At 38.4% G+C, this 27,508-nt stretch overlaps 1 protein-coding gene across 5 annotated transcripts in view; it reads left to right on the forward strand.

The window, feature by feature from the left end:
- mctp1b (multiple C2 domains, transmembrane 1b) overlaps positions 1-21,320 on the forward strand; it is a 37,972-nt gene extending 16,652 nt beyond the window's left edge. For 4 of the 5 annotated variants that reach the window (XM_031751318.2, XM_039614870.1, XM_039614873.1 and 1 more), the window contains exons 5-21: positions 1,219-1,342; positions 9,973-10,011; positions 11,387-11,554; positions 11,650-11,780; positions 13,111-13,297; positions 13,378-13,471; positions 13,584-13,686; positions 15,695-15,797; positions 16,546-16,647; positions 16,901-16,975; positions 17,599-17,718; positions 17,812-17,922; positions 18,005-18,058; positions 18,618-18,727; positions 18,882-18,991; positions 19,400-19,497; positions 20,314-21,320. In XM_031751318.2, coding sequence (XP_031607178.1) covers positions 1,219-1,342; positions 9,973-10,011; positions 11,387-11,554; positions 11,650-11,780; positions 13,111-13,297; positions 13,378-13,471; positions 13,584-13,686; positions 15,695-15,797; positions 16,546-16,647; positions 16,901-16,975; positions 17,599-17,718; positions 17,812-17,922; positions 18,005-18,058; positions 18,618-18,727; positions 18,882-18,991; positions 19,400-19,497; positions 20,314-20,385 — 1,801 coding nt within the window. In that variant the 3' untranslated portion in view covers positions 20,386-21,320. The remainder of the gene's footprint in view (positions 1-1,218; positions 1,343-9,972; positions 10,012-11,386; positions 11,555-11,649; positions 11,781-13,110; positions 13,298-13,377; positions 13,472-13,583; positions 13,687-15,694; positions 15,798-16,545; positions 16,648-16,900; positions 16,976-17,598; positions 17,719-17,811; positions 17,923-18,004; positions 18,059-18,617; positions 18,728-18,881; positions 18,992-19,399; positions 19,498-20,313) is intronic. The other variant, XM_039614871.1, reaches the window with a different exon arrangement.
- Positions 21,321-27,508: the final 6,188 nt, after the last annotated feature.

The raw sequence follows: 27,508 nt of genomic DNA on the forward strand, positions 1-27,508 counted from the left end.
GCATTTATAGATTAAAATTTTGTGTGTGCAAAAAACATTTGTGTTTGTAAAAACTGTTTACTCAAGTTACACTTTTTTTTCAAGGTCTGGTTACAGATACAAAGCAAAAAACTACGTATTTTGGTTTACAAGGTTACAAAAGTCAGTTCACAACTACGCAGTCTGATTTACAAGTGCAAAAAATTTATGACAGCAATTTGAGCCCATATGGATATTCTTCTTCAGGATGTTTTGGTAGACAGCAGACTTCGTGGTTCCATTTACCATGTACCATGCAAGTCTTCCAGTTCCTGAGGCAGGAAAGTGGCCCCAGACCATCACAGTACCACCACCATATTTTACTGTTGGTATGATGTTCCTTTTCTAACAGGCTGTTACTTTTTATGATAGATGTAATGGGACACACACCTTCCAAAAAGTTCAACTTTTATCTCGTCAGTCCACAGAGTATTTTCCAAAAGTCTTGCGGATTTCCAAGGCTTTTGAAGATTTTTTTTCAGGCTTTGTCAGGCAGGTCCTATTCGAGCTGAACTTTCCAACACCACTGTGATACACCACTGTTAATTTATGTTATAATAGGAGGGGGCAATGACTTTTTCATGAAGAGGCATGTAGGATTGTTTTTTTTCTGCGTAATAATAAACACCTTGATTTAGAAACTGCGTTTTGTGTTTCCTTGTGTTATCTTTGTCTAATATTTAAATTTGTTTGATTATCTAAAACATTAATGGGTCTTTTTTTCCCCTGAATTTATAAACAGGAAATTAGAGGTCATCCAGGTCTTTATGTCTTTATGCCATTCAAACAATTTAACTAACCGGTGTGTATTATCTGGCCTTAATGGAAAGATAAGGTTGGGTGTCATCTGCATAGCAATGAAAATGTATGCTATGCCTTCTGATGATACTGCCCAGGTGAAGCATGTATAATGTAAACAGAATTGGTCCTAGCATGGAACCCTGTGGAACTCCATAATTAACCTTAGTGTGTGTGAAGAGGACTCTCCATTTACATGAACAAATTGGTGTCTATTTGATAGATATGATTTGTAGTTACATAGACAGATACCTTTAATGACGAATAAATTAGGTTGCACCTAATTACTGAATGTTATTACCTAATCATGGTGTGGTGACACTGGCCTTATTAAAAAAACAAAGCATGCCAGAAAGCAGAGCAGAAAACACACCTGCACATATTCATGACTGTGTGTTGCAGGACGATACCTGTGACTTTAGTGCTGAAGGACCCTCAGTACCCTGATCAGGACCTCGGTACTCTGGAGCTGGCCGTCAACCTGACACCTAAAGACAGTCCCATCGAGGAACGCCGAGACTCAACAGTATGTACGCAGATTATGTCAGCCGATATTTCTCTGACTTGATCTTTTTTTAAATCTTAGTTTAATTTGACCTCCTTTACTTGATACAAATGTCAAAAACACCACAACTGATACATTGACATGAGTTACTACAGTCAGAACTTAAGGGCAGGTTGAAAGGTTTTTTACATTTCAGCTGTGAAATTTGGTTGACATAGTAAAGAGCTTAAACACAACACACACACACACACACACACACACACACACACACACACACACACACACACACACACACACACACACACACACACACACACAAATAGAAAATGTTCTGTTAGAGGGAGTCTGTTAGTATAAAAAAGTATTAAATGAAAAGTGTTTTATGTAGAAAAGCATTCCACTGTTTGTCCTTGTTTCTTGCACTGATGGATAAGCTGATTGGCTGAGGTAGAGAAAATTTTTTTTATCTAATCATGATGTTATATAGAGATCAGTCTAACTAATATTCTTCTAATATACTTTGGCTTATGAATGGCCTAAAGTAACATCCTTGTATTTCTTGTTTTTCAGTTATTCAGTTTTCCCATTATGAAATCAAATTGAATCACCTGCCTGCAACCCTGATTTTATTTGACTTGTACTGTTAATTTTACATTTTTAGTGTATTTTTTTTTAAGTTAGTTTTATTAATTTATCCCAAATTATAATAATTCACTTTTCAAAAGGCACTGAAAATAGAAATTGACCACCACTGCATTAAATGGTGAGAATTATCTTAGCTTTTAAAAAACACATAAATTAAAATTGTCATAAGAAAGAGCAGTAAATCTCTGCAAATGACATAGTAGGATACAGACAATGCATAAAAACGGTTATAGAGACATCATACTTGCTCACTTCGGGGGAAACACAAGCTTAGAGCACTAAGAAAATGTCTTTTGCTGGCTGAAAGAAGGTTAGTTTTACATCTAGGTAGCTGTTAGATGCACTGACCACTAATGGTCTTCACATGTACTATATGTGCCACTGTACATTTCTATAGGTCATGTGAATGTATGTCATACCATTTTGTGGCATGTGCAGTTGCTCTTTGGCTGTTGCTGTGTTTCGCGCAGAGGAAAACTTCATTGCACAGCATAAGTCAAAGAAAAGACCAACTTTCAGAGCGCAGCATATGCTGGTTCCTATGCATGGAATTTCCATCTATGCATCCAACTACTTATCCTACCAACAGTAACTGTCTGTCATGTTTTTGAGGTGGCTGTAGCTCAGGCAGTAGAGCAGGTCATCGCCTGATCGGAAGGTTGGTGGTTCGATTCCTGGTTTCCCCTAGTCTGCATGCCAAATATCCTTGGGCAAGATACTAACCCCAAATTGCTCTCCGATGCATCCATCGGAGTCTGAATGTTAGTTAGAAAGCATACAAAAATGTGCTTGTGTAAATGGGTAAATGCACAAGTTGTGTAAAGTGCTTTGAGTGCTCAGAAGAGTAGAAAACCGCTATATACGAACCAGTCCATATACCATTTTTGATAGACACCAGATTTTACTTGAAGGCACCTGCATCCAGTACAATTTCAAGGGAGGCTGAAATGTGGGTTGCACCTAAACATCTATTGTCTCTTTTAAGTCATTACTTCCTCCCACTGTAAAAAACATGATGGAGATGACTTTTTGAAGCTTGGATATATATTTTGTGATTTTGGACTCTCAATCCATTGTATTCATTTGTAACATAAATATTATAACTGTCCAATAGATGTACAATGTCTTCTCTAAACATCATTGGTGTTTGCTTTCTCTGCGGTATAGTATCACTTCCTGTTCCAGCACACACTTAAACAGAGTTTCTGTCTGATTTCTCAGGCTTTTTATCTGATTTAGTGTTTAGGTCAGATAAAGTCATTATTGTGTGTGATTTTAACATGATTGTAGATGCTAAAAATGACAGCCTCAACACAGCATTTAATCTGTTATTAGACTCAATTGGCTTTTCTCAAAATGTAAAAGAACCCACCCACCACTTTAATCACATTCTAGATCTTGTTTTGACATGTGGCATAGAAGCTGACCATTTAACAGTGTTTCCTGAAAACCCTCTCTTGTCTGATCATTTCCTAATAACACTTACACTACCAGCCAGCAGTTTTGGAACACCCCAATTTTTCCAGTTTTTTATTGAAAATTATGCATTTTAGTGTCTCATTGCATTCTGACATGAAAGCATAATAGAAATAAGCAATTGGATACTGTAGCTCCTGTGAAAAAGAGAGCCTCAAATCAGAAGTACTTGACTCCCTGGCATAACTCTCAAACGCACACCTCAAAGCAGATAACTCGTAAGCTGGAGAGGAAATGGCATATCACAAATTTAGAAGATCTTCATTTAGCCTGGATAAATAGTTTGCTGCTTTCTAAAAAATCACCTCCTAAAGCTAGAACATCTTACTACTCATCACTGATTGAAGAAAATAAGAACAACCCCAGGTTTCTCTTCAGGCTGGCAAAAAGTCAGAGCTCTGTTGAGCCAACCATTCCTTTAATGTTAACTAGTAGTGACTTCATGAACTTCTTCACAAAGTTCATGAAGTTCACAACACAAATACATTTTTAACCATTTGAGAAAAAATCACTCATAATCACCTCACAGAAGTAACATTATCTAGAGCTACTTTAAGTACCACTGATATTTATTTAGTCTTTTTCTCCAATTGGTCTTTCTCATTTAATTTCAGTAATTACTTCCTCCAAACCATCTAAGTGTCTTTTAGACCCCATTCCTACAAGACTTTTCAAAGTAGTCCCACCATTAATTAATGTTTCAATCTTAAGTATGATCAACCCATCTCTACTAATTAGCTATGTACCACAAGCCTTCAAGCTGGCAGTTGGTAAACCTTTACTTTAAAAGCCATCTCTGGACCCAGCGGTCTTAGCTAATTATAGGCCAGGCTTCATCTCCATCCTTCCTTTCATCTCAAAAATTCTTGAAAGAGTAGTTGTAAAACAGTTATCAGATCATCTGCAGAGGAATGGCTTATTTGAAGAGTATCAGTCAGTTTTCAGAGCTCACCACAGTACAGAAACAGCTTTAATGAAGGTTATAAATGATCTTCTTATGGCCTCTGACAGTGGACTCATCTCTGTGCATGTACTGCTTGACCTCAGTGTTTGATACAGTTGGCCATAGTATTCTATTAGCGAATGGAGCATGCTGTAGGTATTACAGGTGCCCTGCAAATGGTTTGTATCAAATCTGTCTAACAAACTCCAATTTGTTCATCTCCTTGGTGAGTCCACTTCACACAGTAAGGTTAATTATGGAGTTCCACAGGGTTCAGTGCTAGGACCAGGTCTGTTTACATTTTACATGCTTCCCTTAGGCGGTATAATCAGAAGGCATAGCATACATTTTCATTGCTATGCAGATGACACCCAACTTTATCTATCTATGAAGCCAGATAACGAACACCGATTTGAAACTGCAGGAATGTCTTAAAGACATAAAGACCTGGAAGCAGAATTGAAGCAGAAAATTAGAGGTCTAATTTCCTGCTTCTAAATTCAGATAAAACTGAGGTTATTGTGCTCGGCCCTGAAAATCTTAGAAATATGGTATCTAACCAGATTCTTACTCTGGTTTGCATTACCTTGGCCTCCAGTAAAACTGTGAGGAACCTTGAAGTTATTATTGACCAGAATATGTCCTTCAATGCACATATTAAACAAATATGTAGAACTGCTTTCTTCCATTTGCACAATCTCTAAAATTAGAAATATCCTGTCTCAGAGTAACGCTTTCTTCCACAGCATGTCTTTTGTCCTGTCTTCCTTCTCTCACCCCAACTGTTTGCGGCAGATGGTCGCCCCTCACTGAGCCTGGTTCTGCTGGACGTTTCTTCCTGTTAAAAGGGAGTTCTTCCTTCCCACTGTCGCCAAAGTGCTTGCTCATAGGAGGTCATATGATTGTTGGGTTTTTCTCTGTATGTTATTGTAGGGTCTACCTTACAATATAGGCACCTTTAGGCGACTGTTATTGTGATTTTGCATTGTATAAATAAAATTGAATTGAAAAATTGGAATACAGTAGCTTACTAATAATTATGTTATTATTAATAAACCCAAAACATTTAGTTACTTTCCAGGTTTGCACACGTATAAGAAAAACATCAACTTTGAAGCAGATTTTAGTTTTGTCGTCCATCAGTAAAGATGGGTCTCTATGTTTCCTGCTGCAGATGGAGGTTAAGAAGTATGGACTGAAACATTATGTGCATAAAGTAAGTGTAGTGGTGATCAGGCTCTTAGTGCTTTTCCATAGTTTCACCTTGATTGACCCTTTCCTAGGCCACCTCTAGTTGAGTAGCTGCTTTGAGTCACGATAGAGAGCACAATGCAGTAGAGTCATCTGTCAGACTTGTATAGGCTAGTAATGACTTCTGCGCAGTCAGTTTGTCTTTGTAGCCTTCGCTGTTTACTTTCAGGTTTCCGGAAGCGTTTCCTCAATTTTTTTTATCTTCATCTTTTAACTTCATGTTTTCTCAGCACCCCTTGTGAATAAAATAAAAATCAGCATGAATTATAGACACTGTTACTATATTTTCCTGCACCACTGATCAAAAGGCTAAGATGAAATTCTTCCTGGTTCTTTACATAAACGTTATTTTGAAGCAAATGTTTTAATCTCAAAGTGCAAACGGGTAGCATCTTTTCTGATATATCTGCTGGCTGTTAAATTTCAATATTTTTAACACCACAAACATATGGTTGTTTCACTTGGGATTATAGAGAACAAATATCTTAGTTCCTAATCCAACTTTATGCATGAGTCTTTGTGGGCTGATTGGCTCTCGCAATAATCAGAAAACTGATTATAGTAAGGCAAATATGTGGAGCCTCCTCAAAGTAGGCTTGATTTTCTGACATATAAATACTGTCACAGTTGTTGTTTTGATTAGTGATACTTTTTGTTATCAGCTGTTGTTAGCAGAGCAGGACTTTAAAACATCTTTTCACACTATACTGCCTTTACAGCCACTGCCAGCCTGTTGATTAAAAAAAGCAAACAAAGGGTGAGATATTAATCACCAAAAACTCCATGAAAGACAAAAACTCTCCAAATGAAATGAAATGAATGAATGAAACACCACCGAAACACAATTTTTTGTGTTTTTCTAGTCATATGGAGTTCTGTTATTTATTTTCACATAATCACCCAATATTTACAGTGCTCTGATTTTAGAGCCTACCAATCCCTGAGGGCGATACTGATCTCCTTAGCTACATGCTGCTCCACTACTTTTTTTGGACTGCAGACACTTTCTACATACAGTCATGAAAAAATGATTAGAACCTCAAATAACCCTACCTTTGAATGGTAGGTTTATTTGAACAGTGAGAGACAGATCAATATATATAAAAAAATCCAGAAAAATGCATTTCAAAAAAGTTATAAATTAATTAGCATTTTCACGAAGGAAATAAGTATTTGATCCCTTTGCAAAATTCTGCTTTAGTGCTTTAGTACTTAGTGGCAAAACCTTTGATGGCAATCACAGATGTCAGACATATCTTGTTGGTTAGGTTTTGCACACATTTTGTTCCACTCCTCTTTGCAGATCCTCTCCAAGTCATTAATGTTTCATGGCTGATGTTTGGCAACTCAAACCTTCAGCTCCCTCCACAGATTTTCTATGGGATTAAGGTCTGGAGACTGACTAGGCCACTCCAAGACCTTAATATGCTTCTTCTTGAGCCAATTCATGTTGGCTTGCCCATGTGTTTTGGATCACTGTCATGCTGGAATACCCACCCATGACACATTTTCAATGCCCTGGCTGAGGGAAGAAGGTTGTCACCCAACATGTGACGGTACATGGGCCCATCCATACTCCCTTTGATGCAGTGCACTTGTTCTGTCCCCTTGGCAGAAAAACACTCCTGAAGCATGATGTTTTCAACTCCATGTTTGACCGTGGGGATGGTGTTCTTGGAGTCATGAGCAGCAATTCATCCTCCTTCAAACATGTTGAGTTGAGCTGATGCTAAATAGCTCAATTTTGGTCTCATCCGGCCACAACACTTTCACCTAGTACTCCTCTGAATCATTGAGATGTTCAGTAGCAACTTCAATTGGTGCCCTTGCGGGCTGTGCAGGATTTCAGTCCTGCACAGCCCACAGGATCCCAGCTGCCTTGAGATCATTGACAAGTTCCTCCTAAGTAGTTCTGGACTGGTTCCACACCGTTCTCGTTATCATTGAAACTCCACAAGGTTAGATCTTGCGTGGAGCTCCACACCAGATTGGCAGTTATTTTATGGTTCTTCCATTTGTGAATAATCGCACCAAGTGTTGTCACCTTCTCACCCAGCTGCTTGGCAGTGGTCTTGTAGCTCATTCCAGCCTTGTGTAGGTCCACAGTCTTGTTTGTCCCTGACATCCTTGGAAAGCTCTTTGGTCTTGGCCATGGTGCAGAGTTTGGAATCTGGATAGATTGATTGCTTCTATGGACAGCTGTCTTTTATACAGGTAACAAGTTGAGAAGGCTCCCAATATCTGATCATTACCTCTAGAATATACACCTGGGAGCCAGAAATCTTGCTGATCGATAGGGAGGCCTTAAATACTTATTTCCTTCATGAAAATGCAAATTAATTTAGAACTTTAATTTAGAACTTTTTTGAAATGCATTTTTCTGGATTTTTTTGTTATTGTTCTGTCTCTCACTGTTCAAATAAACCTACCACTGAAATTATAGACTGATCTTTTAATTGTTAGTGGGCAAACATATTAGATATTTAGATTAATACTAATAATTATTAATAAAATGTATTTTATTAATAAAATTAATAAAATAAAATAAAATAAAAGCACAGTGTAAACTCTGAGGCAGCTTTCTTTAATTTCTCTAAGGAGCCTTCAGAAAGCCTTAGTTTTCCAGGCTTCTTGAAGGACATTTAAAGCTTTTCTTTGCATGTTTCTGCCTTTTCTTCTCTTTTTTGTCAGGATCATTCCATACTACTTCAATACTGCTTAGGTTCAGACTCTGGGAAGGCCAGTGCATGAGTAATAGTGTACCACTGTGTGTTTTTCCCATCTAGGTAAACTCTCACTGTGTTGGCAGTGTGTTTGGGTTAATTACTGTGCTGAAAAAAAAAAATCCCCAAAATCTGGGTGAAATTCAACCCCAAACCCCAACATCTGGCATTTCCATAGATTCAATTAAAGAACAAAGACGAAAGTGTGTGAAAACGTAGCCAAAATCAGTGAAAAACTTTGAAAGACCTTCAGAAATCTGGAGAACAGAGATCCTTGCAAACAAAATGTAATAAATTAAGGGGAGGTATTTTTGCACAGTTCGGTTGCTAGAGTTACATATCAACATCTCCATCTAGGCCTGTCTTTCCGCTCAGCAGCCATGTTGGTATCTTAGTAATGAACAGAGTTAGAGCCTTCAGTTTTTATTAATGAAAATTCACTTAAATGTTTCACAAATGTGGTGACATTGCCCCACAATGTTTCACTATGAATGGATTCCGTAGCATGTAAAAAGCAAAAGTTCAACCTTGTGAAACTTGTCCACAGCACTAGTTGGCTCTTGCTGCAATTGGGTCAGCCGTGTGAGATGGGAGTGCCCATTTCTGTATTACATTAGGTGGAGCTGTCTTGACATTCATCTTTATATATTACTTGTGTTTCAGAAAAGCAGTGTATAATATGATTATAACACGATAATAACATATTATTTTCTCTTTCTGTACTGACTTCCTAACATTGCTATACTGTCCAACTCTGGATAAAACAAAAGCTTACCCTATAATACTTGATATGAAATGAATCAAGTTGCTCAACTTGACAGGGCTAACCTTTAACATAATCCAGTACAAAGAAGTGTAGCAGTATGGCTTTGGAGAGAACTCTTTAAACAGCTGCATACAGCAGACATAGACTGCACTGTATTGAAATAAACCCAGTAATTCTATTTATTTTGGTCTGCTTAGCTGTGATTATAGTTTCTGCTCAGTTAAATGGAGCTGCATGAAGAGATGCTTTCCAACTGCATCCTCAGCTCTGAGATATTAAAAACAGCATATCTTATTCATGTTTAATTCAACACATAAATTCATAATAGGCCAAGACTGAATTTCTTCTCCAGCTGCAGCCAGAGATACAGATGCAGAGAAACGGCAATGAAAAGAGAGTTGGAAGGAGACGGAGGGAAAGGGAGGCAACAAACAACAACAGACAGAAAACCATCACACTCAAATCAAAGCTTGGACAGATCAAAGTCTCATTGGCTCTAATTGGCACACTGCTGAGGCTGAGATATAGTGAATGCTCAGTTCTGGTGAAGATCATTTTTCTTTGGTAGACTCTATTTTTGGTGCCTTATTTATAAAGCTTAATTGAAGCAGGACATTTCCCCTTAGTTTTATTTCCCGTTTAGTTAACAAAACCCCATCCTACAGCTTCCCCTAGTGGCTTAAACACAATGGTACCCTATTTAAATGAAAGAGGTTTAGGCTGTTTTCATTTCTTATTATTTTATTAAAATGCAGACACATTTTGCAGCCCTTTAGTTACAGCTATCCATTCAACTTTTCCACCATGCATAAGTCAGTAGAAATAATCTATTTTAATGTATATTCAGACTATGCTGCTCAGGAGGTCCTGGAAACGATCTACTAAAGTAAGTAATCACCATGCCCATCATCATCATCATCACCTGTGCATGAAGTAACAGCTTTCCTTTAACTGTCCTTACAGCTTTATGCTTATCACCCTGCTCTTCACTGTATTGTGTCTTTACCTTGACAGCCTTGTTACCATCTTGTGTCAAAGATTTTTTTTCCCTACTGAGTTCATATTTTTATCATGCTATGTATTGAGATATTTTGCTCTTGCTGCTGTCATTTCCACCCACTATCTGCCACCAGGGCTCTGTTCTTCATCCATGCTAACATGGTGTTATCAGGCCAAGCTGATTCTCCTTACTTCTTCAAATAAAAGTTGGATGATTTCCTAATCTTAGTTTAACAAAAAAACAAGAGAGGAGTTGAATAACTTTCAGTTCAAATGATCGTATTATTTTACATTATTTAGCCATATATCTATATTATATATAGAAATGAGCAGGACAATATTATTTTCCCAAGAACAAAGACATGCAGACCCCTTTGGCACCCAACACTCCACAACAGTCCTCTTAGCCTTGTGGCTAAACCTGACCATCAGAGCAGTTTAGTATAGTCTCAACTTTTCTCCTACTCTCACTTTGGCAGTTTTACTGGGAACAATCCCATTACTAGGGCACCTGTGGCTCAGCTGGTAGAGTTTGTTGTCTACCATTTAAAAGGTTGGTGGATTTTGTGTGAAAGCAATACAAAGCTTAGGTAGATAAAAGGCCTGTATGAATGTGTGTTCTTGACTGGTTGAATGGGATTTGTAATAGAAAGTGCTTTAACTGCTCAAATTCAGTAGAAAGGTGTTACTAGAAGTACCAGTCCATTTACCAAGTACAAGTTTGTTTTACCTGATATGAGCATGTCCAGCAGTTTGTCCTCCTGACATAAACAAAAGGACCTGCTCAGAGAAAACATTTCTGCATTTATCTATTGAGTTTTAACTCAGCTGAGTAAACTTGTGCGCATCTGTAGTATGTAAAGACATAAAAAGCACATGTGCTGAACCCGTCTAATAAGCTGAACACAAAATTTTATTTTGCTACTGCAGCACTAAAATATTCTAATTGTGCAATAAAATGTTCATAAAGTGCATTAAAAAACAGAGCCAGTTTTCAGGAAATTCACTTTATGGATCCTGATAACACACAAAAATCTTAAATTAAATATCTATTTTTCTCCAATCCCAAGTCTGTAGGACTTTATCAATTTATCTACTTTATCTCTATTCTGGCAGTTTTTTTTTATTTTTGTATTTACCTCAGAGCAACATGATTCGAGGTTTGATTGATCATCATCTTTCAAAGCAGGAAGAACAGAGCCCTGCATTATGTCTTTGTTGCTACTATGTGGCAAATAAAGTTGTGTGTGTGTGTGGCCCAGCAGCAGCAGTCTATACGTCTGTCAGAGCTGCATCGAAAAGCCCAGCTCTGGCGAGGGATAGTCAGCATCGCACTAATTGAGGGTCGAAACCTCATGCCCATGGATCCCAATGGTCTGAGTGATCCGTACGTCAAGTTCAGACTTGGACCCCAGAAATACAAGAGCAAGGTACAGCATGTGCAACTAAGGTCATACTTTCATGTTTGAAGCCTAGCTCCTTCAAATGAGTAGATGTGTCTAAGTGTGTGTTTGTGTGTGTGTAGACAGTGCCAAAGACCCTGAGCCCACAGTGGAGGGAGCAGTTTGACCTGCATCTGTATGAAGAGACAGGAGGTGTGCTAGATATTACGGTGTGGGACAAAGACACTGGAAGAAGGGACGATTTCATTGGGCGGTCAGTCTCTCTACTTATGTTTGGATGATTTCTGTGTGAATTCAACTTTATTTATATACCACCAAATACAACAGTAGTCATTATTATGTTGCTTTATCAAAGTAAACACCCTATATTATTGCAGACAGAAACCTAACAAGCCAACAGGCCCCTAGGAGGAAGCAGATGGCAAACATGACGGAGAAAAAACTGCCTTCTAATAGGTGTTAGTGAGGTGGCATTAGTTAGGTGGTGTTTAATGTTCTGTCTGTGTTCTCATTCTTGGACACAATACTTCAGAAATGTGCGCCATTATTTTGTTGGGAGAAAGGATTTTGATTTCTAATTCATGTTGAACATTTGACATTTCACAAACGGTAATGTATAAATGTAATGTCATTTCTCTCAGTTTGAAAGTGGATTTTACGTTATCCATGTGTCACTGTCTAACACATGGATCCTGGAATGCCTAGAACTATTCAAGATCAACAGGACCCTAAGAGCATTCATCAGGAATTCAACGGGGATGTGGTGAACAATACTAGAGTTCAATGTCAAACCAATTGCACAAGTCGCCATCAAGTGAGGGATTTACCAAGGAGATGCTCTCTCCACACTGCTGTTCTGCATAGGCCTAAACCCTCTCAGCCAGAACATCAGCAAGCATAACTATGGATACTGCTACACAAAAGAGGAATCATTAGCCACCTCCTCTACATGGATGACATCAAGCTGTATCACAGAAGCGAACGAGATACTGATACTGGAAGCTCAAAAGCAAATGGGAACCACGAAGAGACTGCTAGGAAAAACTCAACCACCAAACACCTTCAGAGAGTAAGGCAAGTCCTGAGGAGTCAGCTGGTCAGGACAAGATCCAGACAATCAACACTTACGCCCTGTCAGTCATCAGATACCCTGCTAGGATAATAAGGCCGCCAAAGGAGGAGATAGAAGCCACTGACATCAAGACAAGGAAGCTCCTTACCATGCATGAAGGGTTTCACCCCAAGTCCAGCAGATAAAACAGCAAAAATCCATGAATACATCAGGAAGTGGCCACAACTGATTATGTGCTTAGTGAATACCTCAGGTATGAGAAACTTGAGAAAGAACAGGAAAAGAGAAAGAGTTGAGAAATACCAAGGGGTGAAGGAAGTGGTCAGTGACAGTGGTACCTGTGCTGATCGGAGCACTCGGGGGCAATGACCCCCAATCTGTCTGTCTGTTTGTCTGTCTGTATGTGGATAGATAGATAGATATAGACAGCAACAGTTTTTGGTTCAAACTGCATTTTTACTTAAATTTTCAGCTCATGAGCTCGGTGTGTTTTGTTTTGAATGTGGTTCAGCTGCCAGTTGGACCTCTCCACTCTTGCTAAGGAGCAGACGCATCACCTGGAGCTGCCACTAGAGGAGTCTCGAGGCTTTGTTGTGCTGCTGGTCACATTAACCGCTTCGGCTGCTGTCTCTATCGCCGACCTGTCTGTGACCCCGCTGGATGACCCACAGGAGCGTAGAGAGATACTCCAACGATATGTAAGCAGCACCCTGAGGGCAACTCAGATGAAATAACTACAGCATCTTAACACACTGTTGTGCTCAATTTTCTTGTGCAGGGTGTGATGAAGTCATTCTTTAACTTAAAAGATGTGGGCATAGTACAGGTGAAGGTGATGAGAGCAGAAGGTCTCATGGCTGCAGATGTAACCGGTAAATGAGAAAATGACTCTGATTTCTTGCCTTTGCTTGCTCATAATACTTTGCATTATTCTTCATTCTTACTGTGATTCATCCATTATCATTATCTTGATTGGTCGCTCAGGTAAAAGTGACCCTTTCTGTGTGCTGGAGCTGAACAATGACAGGCTGCAGACACACACCGTTTACAAGAACCTCAATCCAGAGTGGAACAAAGTCTTCACCTTGTGAGTTGATACTTATCAGTGAAAACCAGCAAAAAAAAAGGCAAACTATTTCCTTTGTCTCAACTGCTTGTATTAAAAAAATATATGCATGAAAATTGCCACTTTGCCGTATTTTATTGGTTATGGTTTTCTAGTAACTGTTCTGGGGTTGTGTGTTGCTGCTAACCTGGACCTTTAGCTGTTACTGAAGCCCTAGTGACTTCACGGCAATTTTGTGACTTCACGAATCTTTGCTCAATGCAGATAAGCTGTTAACAAATCAAGTTCATTAAAAAGCAGTTGACACAGTTGATGATTATTGAGTAGGATGCTTTTTGTGATACACATAGAGCCTTCTTGGCTGTCAGAGGAAAAAGTTTCTGGATGAGTAGAATGGGTAGGGGTGGGTTTAAAAAATCGATTTCCCAATTCAAATCGATTTTAATTTGAATAATGCGATATCGATTCATTAAATCCAAATCGATTTTTAAATATAAATGTAATTTTGCCAGTAAAGCCAGAATCTCAGGTTAAAGCTCATGAAAGCATTTCAACAACCACCAAACAGCTAAAACAGCAAATGATTAAAGAGCCGGTAAGCAGATTCAGCACGATGGCACGTACACAGACACGCCGTAGCCTGCTAAAAGAGACATCTCACAGATTCTGATGCTTCAGGTTTCGTCACTTCCATCAAAATTAATTGAACCAGCAGCAAAAGAAGATCAAAACTACATGTCATGTTTGAAAAACATTGTCATGAATTTACCAGTTTACCATAAAAAATCTCTATTTTCTGCATTATTTGTCAGCCGCTGCTTTGTTTTTTTCCCTTTTTTAAAAAAATGACCTCCAATAAGAAAGCCTAATTTCTGCAGTTTAATACCAAAGAAATGTAAACTTTTACAAATCATGCCAAACTACAAAATGCTTAGCTGTGTTTCTAATAAAACCTCTGTAACTTTGCTCCATTTCACTCCAGCAGCATCAGGTGATGTTCATATGTTGATTCATGGTTTTCCTCTGTTTTTGATCTACTACAGAATATTTATAAGGTGGTTATCTGCTATAAAAAGCCAGGCCAGGAAAATCTCCTTTATGTTTTTGTGTTTTATCCTCAGTTACTTTGACACAAAGGCATCTGCTGTGATGCTTACACCTCTGATGAAGTCTCATAAGTGCAGCTTTGTTTTTATACATAGATGTAAAATATGGATATGTGCTGATAAATAATCAAATTATAATATTTTGGACTGTCTGAGTCAAAACTGAATCTAACTGAATTGAATCGCATCACCAATCAGTTATAGAAATCAGAGCTGATACGAAGCCCTGAGAACGAGTATCTCTGAATGAGCTTCTCCATGAGCAATATATGAAGTAGAGCCAAACCGACTGGTGATTCCTGAGGTGGGTGCCAATAGAGGCTGGAACTAGTGCTGCTTTTGAAAGCCTCCTGTAGCCAATGAGAAACAAAACAAAATTTGATTTTCAGTCAGACAAATCAAACAACAGGATGTCGGCCATTTCCTCTGGCCTTGTTGTTTTTCGTTCTCACAGAACTCTAGTTAGATAACTTTTTGTTTTAGCATACTCACAGTTGACATCAGGGTCAAAGCTGTGGTACACAGCATTATATTAAGTGTGAAGGGTGGGTTTATTAATTTCAAGAAAAGTTATAGTGTTCATGGACAGTTTTTCTTAAGCTGCAGGGGATGCCACTTCCCAAATATTGAATAAATTTCCACATATGAACCGTTCTCTCTTTCTCTTTCCCATCTACATGCCAAATATCCTTGGGCAAGATACTAACCCCAAGATGCACTCTGATGCATCCATCGAAATATGAATGTGTGTGAATGTTAGATAGAAAGCAGTCACATAGTAAGAGCATAGAAAAAAGTGCTTGTATGAATGGGTGCATGAGCCAAGTTGCATAAAGTGCTTTGAGTGCTCAGTTAGAGTAGAAAAGCACTATATAAGAACCAGTCCATTTACCATTTACCATACTTTTCCCCTTTTTCCTCAGTAATGTCAAAGACATTCACTCCGTGTTGGAGGTGACAGTGTTTGATGAAGACAGAGACAGGAGTGCAGACTTCCTGGGAAAAGTGGCAATTCCATTATTGAATGTGAGTGTAATAAAAGTATATGAAAGACACACGATGTGTGTGAGTGAAGTGCTAACATGTTTGGTTGTTGAGTTGCATCCAGCTGTATGGGTGTAATGAACAGACACTAGGCAAAATGTGCAAACTATCAGACAAAGAAAATATTGGAATTTCTCCAAATCTATAGCACACAGTTCTTAGAGTGGCAGTACCACATGGCAAGCCATATTATTTGTTTGATCATTTCATTAAAGGGGTTAAGAAGCCATCAACACAGAAATTCTACAGCTGCCTGAGTTAGCACAAGTACCAACGTTACGATGCTCCTATCTTTAAGAAATAAAACAAACCCAGACAGGCTTTGAAAAAAAAAAGAGTTCCTTCTTGTAGAAGCTGTTTTGTGGATGTTTAGTATACTAAACTTATTCAGAAACTCAAATGATCAAAATGTCATGTGTGTAGCTGGACTGTTATTATTGCTTGTAGTACCTTGAATGGCAGCATGAAAACTGAAAGTTTACAAGGTGCTTAAAAAAACACAGAATGCCCATTAGATTGGTCTTACATGCATCCACTGAGCATGTAAAAGTCTTTTTGAATCACAGAGAATCGATTCAGTTTCAATTCACTTTTATTTATATAGCACCAAATCACAACAACAGTCGCTACAAGGCGCATTGTATTGTAAGGTAAAGCGCCCACAAACCCCCACAATCGATAACCAGTTAAACTAACTAAAGCCAAACCCAATTATGTTTTTGTGTTTTAGGTTCGTAATGGCGAGCAGAAGGGATACCTGCTGAAAAATAAGGAGCTGACAGCACCGACCAAAGGGTGCATCTACCTAGAGATTGATGTCATCTACAACGCTGTGAGAGTCACGCTGTGCTGTGAATGCTCATTTTAGAACTAAGTAAAACAAGACTTTAGGCTGGCTTTTGTTGTGGTTATACATAGTTCTTCAGGACATAGTTCTTTATGTCATGCGTAAGAAGGTTTTTGGCTTCTAAATGTAATCAATAAAAATGTAAAACCTCTACAATACGTACAACCACTTTTTACAAACTCCTGGACCAGACAGAAAATGTTATGCCAGACCTTGTTGTGTGTTTCTCTTGTTTAAGGTTAAAGCTGCTTTGAGGACTGTGGTTCCTGCAGAACAGAAATACATTGAAGAAGAACCAAAAGTCTCCAAGCAAGTATGTATCAGTATTTCCTGCTGATGTTTTTTCAAACTGGTGACAAAACTTATCATTCTTCTATAACTTCAGACTAAAAAACAACCACCCAGTACAATACAAATACGAGTAAAAGTTCTGAAAAGGTGGGGGTGGGTCATAGATTTCAAGATTTCTGGTGTTAAGAGGAAAACTTTTTCAAAGTGCCAAGGCTGGATCTGTCATAACAAGGTTCAAGAGATGTTGAACGAGGAGGAGAGAGACTTTGTTGTGATCTAGTGTCTTTGTGATACTTTAGTGGGAGCCAGTGTGGATGTATGACAGGACTTCATATGTGAGTGTATGTGAACCATGACTGCAGAGTCATTGGGGCTGTCAGGACTTCCAGTAGAAAGGACAATGTGAAAGGAAGGCCGATGATGGGATGGAAGTATATACTATATTTGTATCTATATCAGAATCAGAATACTTGAACCATTGTTGGTAAACATAGACATAGCCTGAAGTGGAAGTTAAGCCATGCTTGAGGATTATCTGTGACAGTATGTAAATGATAAACACGAGTGGTCCAAGTACACATCCCCGGGGAACAGCTTAGGTCATGTAACAGCTAAAATGTTTAGAAACATCTTTGTGTCTTTCAGTTGCTCCAGCAGAATTTCAACCGAGTCAAGCGCTGCATTATGGTGCTGATTAGCTGGGGAACCTTCATCAACAGCTGCTTTGAATGGGAGTCTGCACAGAGAAGCATCGTCTCCTTTGTGGTATGAAAAGCACGAATGCACACACACACATATCCCTGTACACATGACCGATGAATGATCTACTGAGTGTCATGTTGTTTTGCTTTCTATTAGCTGTTTGTGGTGGTGGTGTGGAATTTTGAGCTCTACATGCTGCCACTAGCCTTGCTGCTTCTACTTGTGTGGAACTACTTCTTCTGCTCTAGCAGGGATGGAGCTGATGTGGTGAGAAAACAAGTAAAACCCAGGCCTTCTATAACCGCTCCTCTTTCAGACAACGTTATCAATGCTTCATTTTCTGTTGTAGTCCATGGATGGCATGTTTGAATGGGAAGTTGATGAAGACGATAAAGAGGAAAAGGTAATAATGTTTTAAAGCTATAAACATTAATATGTAATATTTACCAAGAGACTTCTTAATGAAGGAACACAGGTGTTTGGCTTATCCCAGATTGCCTTTTAGGCCTTCAAAGATAAAAATGTGTTTCTGCCTATCTGCATGCTAAATATTACATTATATAATATTAGTTTCCTAAAAAATATGAAGGCAAATATGCAAAAGTAGCATCTGGCATTCTTGTGACCATTAACCTCGTAATAATAATAATAGCTCTTTGTTATGTAGTCCAAGTGTTACACACATTTCAGATAAAGTCTTTTTGTGTACAGTCTTACGGAGTTCAAGTCCTTAAAGAGTTTAAGGTCCTTAGAGCTATTATTTTGAAGGTTTAGATGCTGCTGACTGACATTTTAGAAAGAACAACGAGCTAGCTGTCTCAGCTTCATCAAAACCAAGATAAGGCTTCCAAAGTCAAGATGTGTTTCCCTACACAAACACATGGAAAGATTACTTCACAATCACCATCTGGACAGTCCTGCCTATGTACCCACATTCATGATGTTTCTTCTGTTCCTGTCAGGACTCAGAGCCCAAAGGCTTTATGGATAAACTGTATGCCATTCAGGACGTGTTTATCAGTGTTCAGAATGCTCTGGATGAGGTGGCGTCCTTTGGAGAGAGAGTGAAGAAGTACGTTTTCTGGGTTAACAAGTTTCCTGTCTGATTTCTTTTTGCAGCTGTTTGTTGTGAAACTGTTAGGTGTGACTTGTGATTTTTCAGATACATCCAGTTGAACGTTTTTTTTTAATGAAGCTCTTTTGTGCTTGTCCTTTTCTACCCGCAGCACTTTTAACTGGACAGTGCCTTTTCTAAGCTGGTTGGCAATCACTGCCTTATGTTTGGCCACATTTCTTCTCTACCTCATACCTTTACGATACCTCGTGCTTGCATGGGGTGAGTCCTGATTTCACAACACACAGATGACTACGCAGACAGACAAAAAATGTTACGCTATGTTGGTGGAGAGATGGTGCACAGGAAAGGAAGTTTCAGTTACATTTTTGTGAGGCTCTAGATCGTTTACCTCAAAATTATGAAATATGGCACTGGCTTTAGGGGGATGAGGTCTCTGTAGCCCTTCTAGATGTTTAATGAAATACTTAGTGCTCATATTTTTGTTTATTTTAAGGTTGTGGATAAACTTGTAACTAATCTAATGGGAATCCAATTAGATAAACATCCACCTGTTTCTATCTGATGGATCTTAGCATAGACTGTATATACGCAGACTCAGTTGCGGTTCTCAGCTTGGACTGCTTGGTCTCTGCTATTCCTCAAACAGTTCTCTTGTTTTTTCTGCAGGTGTGAATAAATTCACCAAGAAACTTCGTGATCCATACATGATCGACAACAACGAGCTTCTTGACTTCCTTTCCAGAGTCCCCTCTGATGTTCAAGTGGTGGGTAATTTTGTAATCCATGAAGGATGCATGTAAATAGAGGTACATAGTATGTAGGAGAACCTCAGAACAGGAATTTTCACAAAACAAATCCTCAGGCTACAACGGCTGTCATTTACGAGGCATTCACTCCTCAGTCCCTGAGTTCTCAGTCAGTGTACTGCATGGACACAGTTAATATTGGAAATGTAGAAGTTTCCTTAAGTGAATCACACAGCTGTCATTTACTGTGTTTGCATGTTCATTTAACTCATAGAGAAGCATTTTAAAGTCACATTCATGTGATAGATGAAGCACATAATCATCACAGGTGTCTTGTTTGCTGTCGACAGCTGCCTGAGCATTAGTGTTGTGTGTGGCTTTAATAAACATCTACAGGTATCACACAGCATAAAACATGAGACCTGCTCATACACACGCATGTAACCTGATTAAAAACACATCAGTAAATTATATTCTGTGGTCGTTTGTACAGGTGTGGTTAGATACAGGTTTCAGGTTTATGTGGTGGAATGGTTTTTCAGAGGGAGACTTTCCTGGATTTTCTTGTGCTCCATCTAAACTCTTAGGAATCATTTAGAGAATGAATTTCCTGATCCTGCCCAGGTGCCCTCAACCTCTGACTGCACATTTCCCCTTCATGCTGACACGCTGTTTCCAGAGAAAAAGCTCAGTGTTTTCTCTGTAAGAAAGTGAAGCTGGGCCTGTGTTGTTAGATTAGGTCATTGGTGCTGCTCTAGGTAGATTCTATACTGTATGAACCAGAGTTGGAGTCTGTCTGTTGTCACAGTACTATCTGTTTGTGTTGATGGACAGATGCAGTATCACGAGCTGAAAGTTGACCCCGGGCAGAGCCCCAGCAAACGCCGGAGGACAAACCTAAGCTAGCTGTAAACAATGTAAACTATCTTGTTTATATATTTCTTGTAAATTTTAATTATTATGAGAAGTTGTAACTGTTAAGTGTTTTCTTTTTGTTACTGAGGAAGGACACTGATTTTCTAAATCTTTTAAAAGACAAGACAAACCTGTTCATGTTTTTAATCTCTCTCATTTCTCATAAGAACACTGCACACAAACTAAGTAACAGTGGTAATAATAATGATTGTCATGAGTATACATGTACAGTGTGTCCCAGAGTCTGCATGTAATGAAGATGCGCTTCTGTTTGCATGTAAGCATTGCATCTCCAGCTTTTTTATTTCTCTCAACATGTTTGTGCCATTTCAAACAGGATGCCAGTGTCCCATGCTATGTTGAGGATAGAGCTGCATGCATTTATACACCTACAGTAAATAAAATCTCCTATTTGGAAATATTATCTTTTTCAGGAAACATTTCTTTCTAAAGATGGAATACTAACATCTCAGCTCAGTGGGTTTTTTTCTTTTTGTCTGCTTCTCACCTCTTCCAGTTTGCTTTCTCTGTTTCTTTTTGTTTTTTGCCTTTTTGGAGCACATCTTAGTGTTACTCGACTTACTCGTCATCTGTTCTTTTTAATCAGTCGTGTTTTCGGGATGTGATCTGCATGTCTGCGTAAGTTGCTGGTGTTATGTGTTTTGCATGACTGAACAGAAATTATATGCAAGGTGCTGAATGTGTTTATCTAGTGTGTCTGCAAGCTGCATTGACCTGATACTGTTTACTCTTACCACCGAACATTACGTCTGTCGCGCTGCACATTATCTTTCTCTGTTTCCTGTTGCACTATCTGTATCTACTGCTGTGGAGTAATTACTGTGGTTGGAATGAAGCCAAAAGTAGGACAGACTGTATCAAGTGTGTAGCATTCCTCTGGCAAAATATATTTCTACACAGACCCACATGGCTTTCTGTGTCTGATATGCAGTTTACAAAGTGAGCTTGAGCAGATCTCTTAAAAAGATTCATTATATTTCCAAAGGTGGTAAGTAGTGTCTGCATAGAGGTACTCATGAATAGGGCTTACTGGGAACAGGCCTGGGGGAGCTGGATTCTCTCTGGTCAAATTAAAACAGCCTAAACCATGAAGCTGACAGATTTACACCCTTCCTGTTCACTTCTTGTGAAACAGTGACTGCCTGCACTCTGTCAGTGATGATAATGTTTGACAGAATAAATAAATCCAATGAGTTCTTTTAACTTTCAGTAAATTAACACAAGAAAAAAATAGTGTTAATGAGAAAAGTGAATCTTAAATTCAGAGTAAAGTAGAAGATTTCAATTTCAAAGATTTGTGTTGCAAGTAAAATTTTGGTTTTTAAGCTGTAGTCTTCTGACTTTTTATTGCAAATTTTGGTTTATGAAATTAATTCAGTGATTTCTTTTTATTAAGTAGTTCACTGTAGCACAAAGAAACACTGGGGTAGGATTGTAACCCAAACATCCAACTAAAAGATTACTTTAAAAATTTACTTTCACTGATAAATGGATGGCAGCAGTTAGCACTACAATCTCAATACTTCAGTAACAAGGTTCTGAGTTTGAACTCCCTTTGCCAGTAACGGCTTTGTATTTATCTACCAGCAGGGGGACCCCTTAAGTCATGGTGGATGGTGGAAGAAGGGTTGGAGTCAATTTAACAAGAAGTATCAGTTGACTTCTAGTTGACTAAAACTGAACTAAATGTGCTAAAATTTTAAATTCACTAGCATAATAAAAGCTACATTTTGAGAAGAAAGTGGGAGCTAACTGAAACATTATTATATACTCTCAACTTCACCTGAAAGAAAATCAGTGTATACAGGAAATGTTTTTAGTTCAGTTTGTCAGTCTGATCAAATGTTCTCACTGCCTGAACTAAAAACAACTAAAAGATTACTTTAAAAATTTACTTTCACTGATAAATGGATGGCAGCAGTTAGCACTACAATCTTAATACTTCAGTAACAAGGTTCTGGAAATGTTTTTAGTTCAGTTTGTCAGTCTGATCAAATGTTCTCACTGCCTGTCTGATGAGATTTTAGAGCAAAATTTGAGACTTGGGATGTGAGCATGATTGCCTTCACAAGGTGTTGTGTGCCTTGTGTTTAAAGTTTGAAAAGGGGGGAAAAGGAGACTTGAAATGACTGAAAACTGCTGAAAGACTTAAAATGGCTAGGAATTGAATTATTTGGCCTTCACTTTGGTTGCCATGTCTGGAGAAAATGGTGGCACTGCACTTCTGAGAAAGCTGAAGTTCAGAGATCAGAGCTGCTCCATAGTACTACAATCTCAGGATTGTGGTACTATGTAGTATCACCTTACAAGAGGACAACAACCACACAGACATGCATGGCTTCACCCAGAGCCTTGAAAAGCACCTGCTGCTGCTCCAAGACCAGAAAGTGGCTGTCCACAGACTGTCTGAAAAAGGTAGGTTAGCGAAACTCCAGCTGTGCAAAACTTGTCACATCAAACCCATCAACACTTGAAGATGTAATCACTGCTAAAGTAACTGCTTTAACTGAGCAGCCTGCTGAGTGATCTCTGAATACATTATTATATTTCAGTTTTATGTTTTTAAGAAAATCTTGTTATTATTCTGGGTGTGAAATGTGAAAAACCAGTGGATTTAAGCCGTTTCAACAGACGCCTGCACCATACCAATATGCAAGAAAGTTATGTGAATAGTTATGTCGCTTCCATGCAAACTAGTTTAGAAAGCATACAGACACATGCTGAATGAGGAAGTACCAAAACAGGCAAAACTGGGTGAAGCCAGATTTTAACTGATGTCTCTCTTTAGCTCTCTGCCCATCTATTTGAGCTCAGTTTTATATAGCACCAAAATATTGAATGTCAGGCCACTTTGAACTGTGAGGTCAAGACTGGATTAGACAGAAACCCCAACAATCACCTATGAGGATGGTGAGAAGAGAGAGGGAGAGGGAGACCGTGGTGAGAAGGAAATCCCTTTTCATGAACAGAAGATCCCAGAAGTGACCAGTTTGGAGGTGAGGAGGAAGAGAAAACAAACGGAGAATGGGATGTTTTTTTGTTTTTTATCTTACCATTATGAAAGAAGTAAAACTTTTATTTCGTGTGCTTTTGAATTGACAGACTTACTTTAATCTTCATGTCAAGCATTTAGAAGACTTTAACATGGCAAGAAAGGCCTTGTGATGAATCTGTCCAGCTTGTAGCCTTCCACTCACCCAAAGTCACCTGGGATAGGCTACAGCTTCCATGTGTATCAGTATAAACACATTTATTTTATTTCATGTTTGGGATATTTCAGCTATTATGTACTGTATACACTACCGGTCAAAAGTTTTAGAACACCCCAATTTTTTCAGTCATTGTAGCTTTAAATGGTTCATTTGAGAAGCCTCTTCAGTTCTATGAGCAATTGGTGGAGAGTCCCAGATTTAAGCCCTATTGGGAGTGTACTTTAATGTCTTTGACCCGCTATTGATCATCTGCTTAATCACATGAAATAAGGTGTGAAAACAGGTGTGGGTCACTCGAAGAGGAGTGAAAGAAGCCATCTATGTAATAGTGTAATAATGTAATAGTTGATATACTTAATACGAGTCCTTTGATATTCTTTTCAAAGTAATGTCTGAATTGGAGATATAAGAAGAAATCTTGATGAGCAACTTCACATCTGTCTGACATGGTTTTAATATTGATAGTCTATAAATTCTTGGTTGCCATAAAATGTATGGCACTGTGTTAACGTCTGCAGTGGCCTGTCTAATAAAGACAGCTCTATGGGTTTCCTCTTTTCTGACTACATCAAAGTATAACAGTTTTATTTGTGCTGATAAATAATAGCATTTGGTCCATCCCTCCTTCATTGTGTCATACTGGAGAGTTTTAGAATTCACGCCAGGAAATTTACCTTTCCAAATAAATCTATTTATCACCTTGTCTCATTCTCTAAACTGATAATCACGGATGTGGATAAGCAAAACTAGAACAAACAGAGCAGTCTGGGCAAGATATTAGTTTTCCCACCATTATTCTACTCAAGTTCTAATGGCAGGAGAGCCCATCTATCAACAGCCTCGTTTCTCTTTTCATTGATATGTGCATAATTTTCAATAAAAATGTACTACATTCATAATCTTATACCCAAATAACATATAGAAGTAGCTCCCAAGGTCTCCTAGTATTTCATAGCTTGAGAGACTAGGGGAAGTTTAAACATTAATATTAAGAGTATACCCTGCATCTGCAACAAGTTAATTAATCTAGAAACTCCTCGTTCTGAATTCTGATCACGGTATTGTCTGCTTGAAGAGAAATTTTATACTCCATTTCCCTTATTGTAATAACATTGAGCTCTAAATGCGGATTGATCCTCATCAATTAAAAAGGGCATCACTTCCTTCAGTCTTTTTGTTAGAATGGTATATTTGTGTATATTTTTAAAATCCTGGCTCATTACACTGACTGGTCAATATGCGCAACACTTTGGTATGCTATAGGTCAAAGTCTGTGCAGACCAACTAGCAGGGATCCTCACCAGGTTGTTCAACCTCTCCCTGACTCATGCCACCATTCCCACCTGTCTGAAGGCCTCCAGCATCACTCCCAACAACAAAAAGACTAGAATAGACAGCCTCAATGACTACGCAACTATAGCCTCACAAACAGCTTCTTCTCCTGGGCCACTTGGACAGTTAACAAACATAAGCACCCCGCACCCACACCCTGCCTACAAATCTGGGCCATGGTCTGAGTAACTCCCATCACTCAGGTACTCACACACAGACTCTATTGAGACCAACTCTTGGGAATAACCAAAATGACTGCCTCACTCCGGGGGTATGGACTCTTTGTTTTGAAGTATAATTAAAAATCTTTTGCAATAATGGTACCAATTCTTCCCTCAGTGACTTATAACACTCTCCTGGGAATCTGTCAGTCCCCGTCAATTAGAGTGAAAGAAGAAGACATAAGCCTGTTAATTCACGAGCTGCTCTTTCTTTAGTTAATTTATCATTGTGCAATCTCCCAGCGGAGGGCAGGTCTCGCTTAATAAGAAATTCTTCTACTCTGAAGAAATCAGACTGTGTGTAAAAATGTGATAAAGGTTCTCAAGTGTGTGTGTGTGTGTTTTGAGAGCTCTGATTTTATAAATTGTCTTTTTGGACTGTGGTACCTTAGAGGCTTTAGAGACTGCCTCTGCATTGTAGATCTATAAGGTTTACTCTGTGCATTCCTGTTAAAACTATGTAATCCTTACTGCTTCCACGGGAATTAACAGGATAAGCAGCAGCTGGGCGTTACTAATCAAATGCACTGGATTAGTCAATCATGTGCAAAATCCAAAATTTTGCACTGATACGAATATAGTGATTCCAATTCAATTATCGAGATCTCTAATCGATTTGTTTCCCTATTGATTCTCATTGGGTTCTTAACTGCTTCGCTTTGAAAGCCACAACTCACATATGAAAAACATTATATCATTCAAACTATTTCCATGCTATTGATCAAATGTTTGTGCATGTTGGAGGTAGTTCCTCTCTTTATTGTAATCAGTGTTGGGGTCATTACTCAAAAATGTATTACACATATTACACAAAATACTTTTCTTAAAAGTAATGGATTATGTTACTTAAGTACTCCCAGGAGAAAGTAATTCATTAATTCTTGTTATATTACTTTCTGGTTTCTCTGTAAAATGACCTGTTGTTGTAAAAAAGCAACTGTTGTTGTGTTGTTGCTATATAAATAAAATTGAATTAAATTGACTTCTCAAACACACAAACTTAAATCAGCTGATTGTAGTGCATGTGCAAGTGGAATCGATAAGCAGGATAGATAGGCAGGCAGGCTAACACTTCCAATGAATAGAACTACTGGGAACTGGCTCTCGACAAGCACCGGTTCTTGATTCCCATCCCTAGCTACATCTGAACAAACCACAAGACCTCTGGAATAACGAGACCAAAGTGGAGATGTTTGTCGAGAGTGCACAGCAACACCTTTGGAGAAAACCAAATATCACAAGCACCTCAGACCAACTGTCAGCCTGCTGGTGAAGGGATGATGATTGGGGCACCTTGCGGTCACTGAGTGGAACATAAACTCCTCTGTATACAAAAGTGTTCTAGAGTCAAATGTGATCTGTCAAATCTGTCTGACAGCTATAGCCTGGATAAAACTGTGTCATTAGTAGGATAATTTATTTAAAAGGGACAGTGGATATTAATGAACATATATGAATGTAAATATTCTTGAATGAGCTAAAAGGCTACTTTTCATCTGCAGTCCCTGGCAGGTCAGACAAAAGCAACAAATAAGGAATTTAGCACGCCATCAGGCAATGTCCAACAATCTAGTCCAGACAACAAATACATAAAATCACAACAAAAAATGTTAAAATACAATGAAACACAAAACAACAAATAAATAAAAACATACAACATTAAAGATAACACATATTAATATCAAGCTAGTGATCATGAATCTGATTCCTCTTTAGCCATCGTTTGACATTAGTTTTAAATGTGTTGAAGGCAGCACATTCTCTTATTACAGCTCGAATATTGTTCCAGATCTCACTACCTTTAACTGATAACACCTGTTTACTGAATGTTGTTTGTCTAAAATGTAGCCTCTAGTAGAGGCTCTGGATACTCTTCCATTGATATTGCATTTAAACATGATAAACTCCCCCAACCACCTTATAAACAGAAAAAGCTAACTTAAATATTTTACAGTTTTTAACACTTTTTCTTTTTAGATATTGAAGGAAAATGGTTTGCTGTCTAACACTTTAAATGCCTTTCTAAATAAAGATTCTATTGGTTTTAAAGTAGGTGTACTTGCCACTGATCAATTACTGAAACAGTATTCTATATGAGAATAAAATCATAGAAAAGAGAAACATTTTGGCTGCATTTTTTGGCAGTGATGATCTAATTTGTCTAATATTGTGTAGGTCAAATTATTTTAGATATGTTCTTAACATGATTCTGATAAGGTGGAATCACTAAGATATTTAAGTGACTGTTGCAGCAGTCACTTAATCATCTAAGTCACAATACGTCACATTAATAAGGAACTGTGAGCATTAAAACAGTTTGTTAAACTC

Source organism: Oreochromis aureus, linkage group 7, assembly GCF_013358895.1.
Source record: "Oreochromis aureus strain Israel breed Guangdong linkage group 7, ZZ_aureus, whole genome shotgun sequence".
NCBI lineage: Eukaryota > Metazoa > Chordata > Actinopteri > Cichliformes > Cichlidae > Oreochromis > Oreochromis aureus.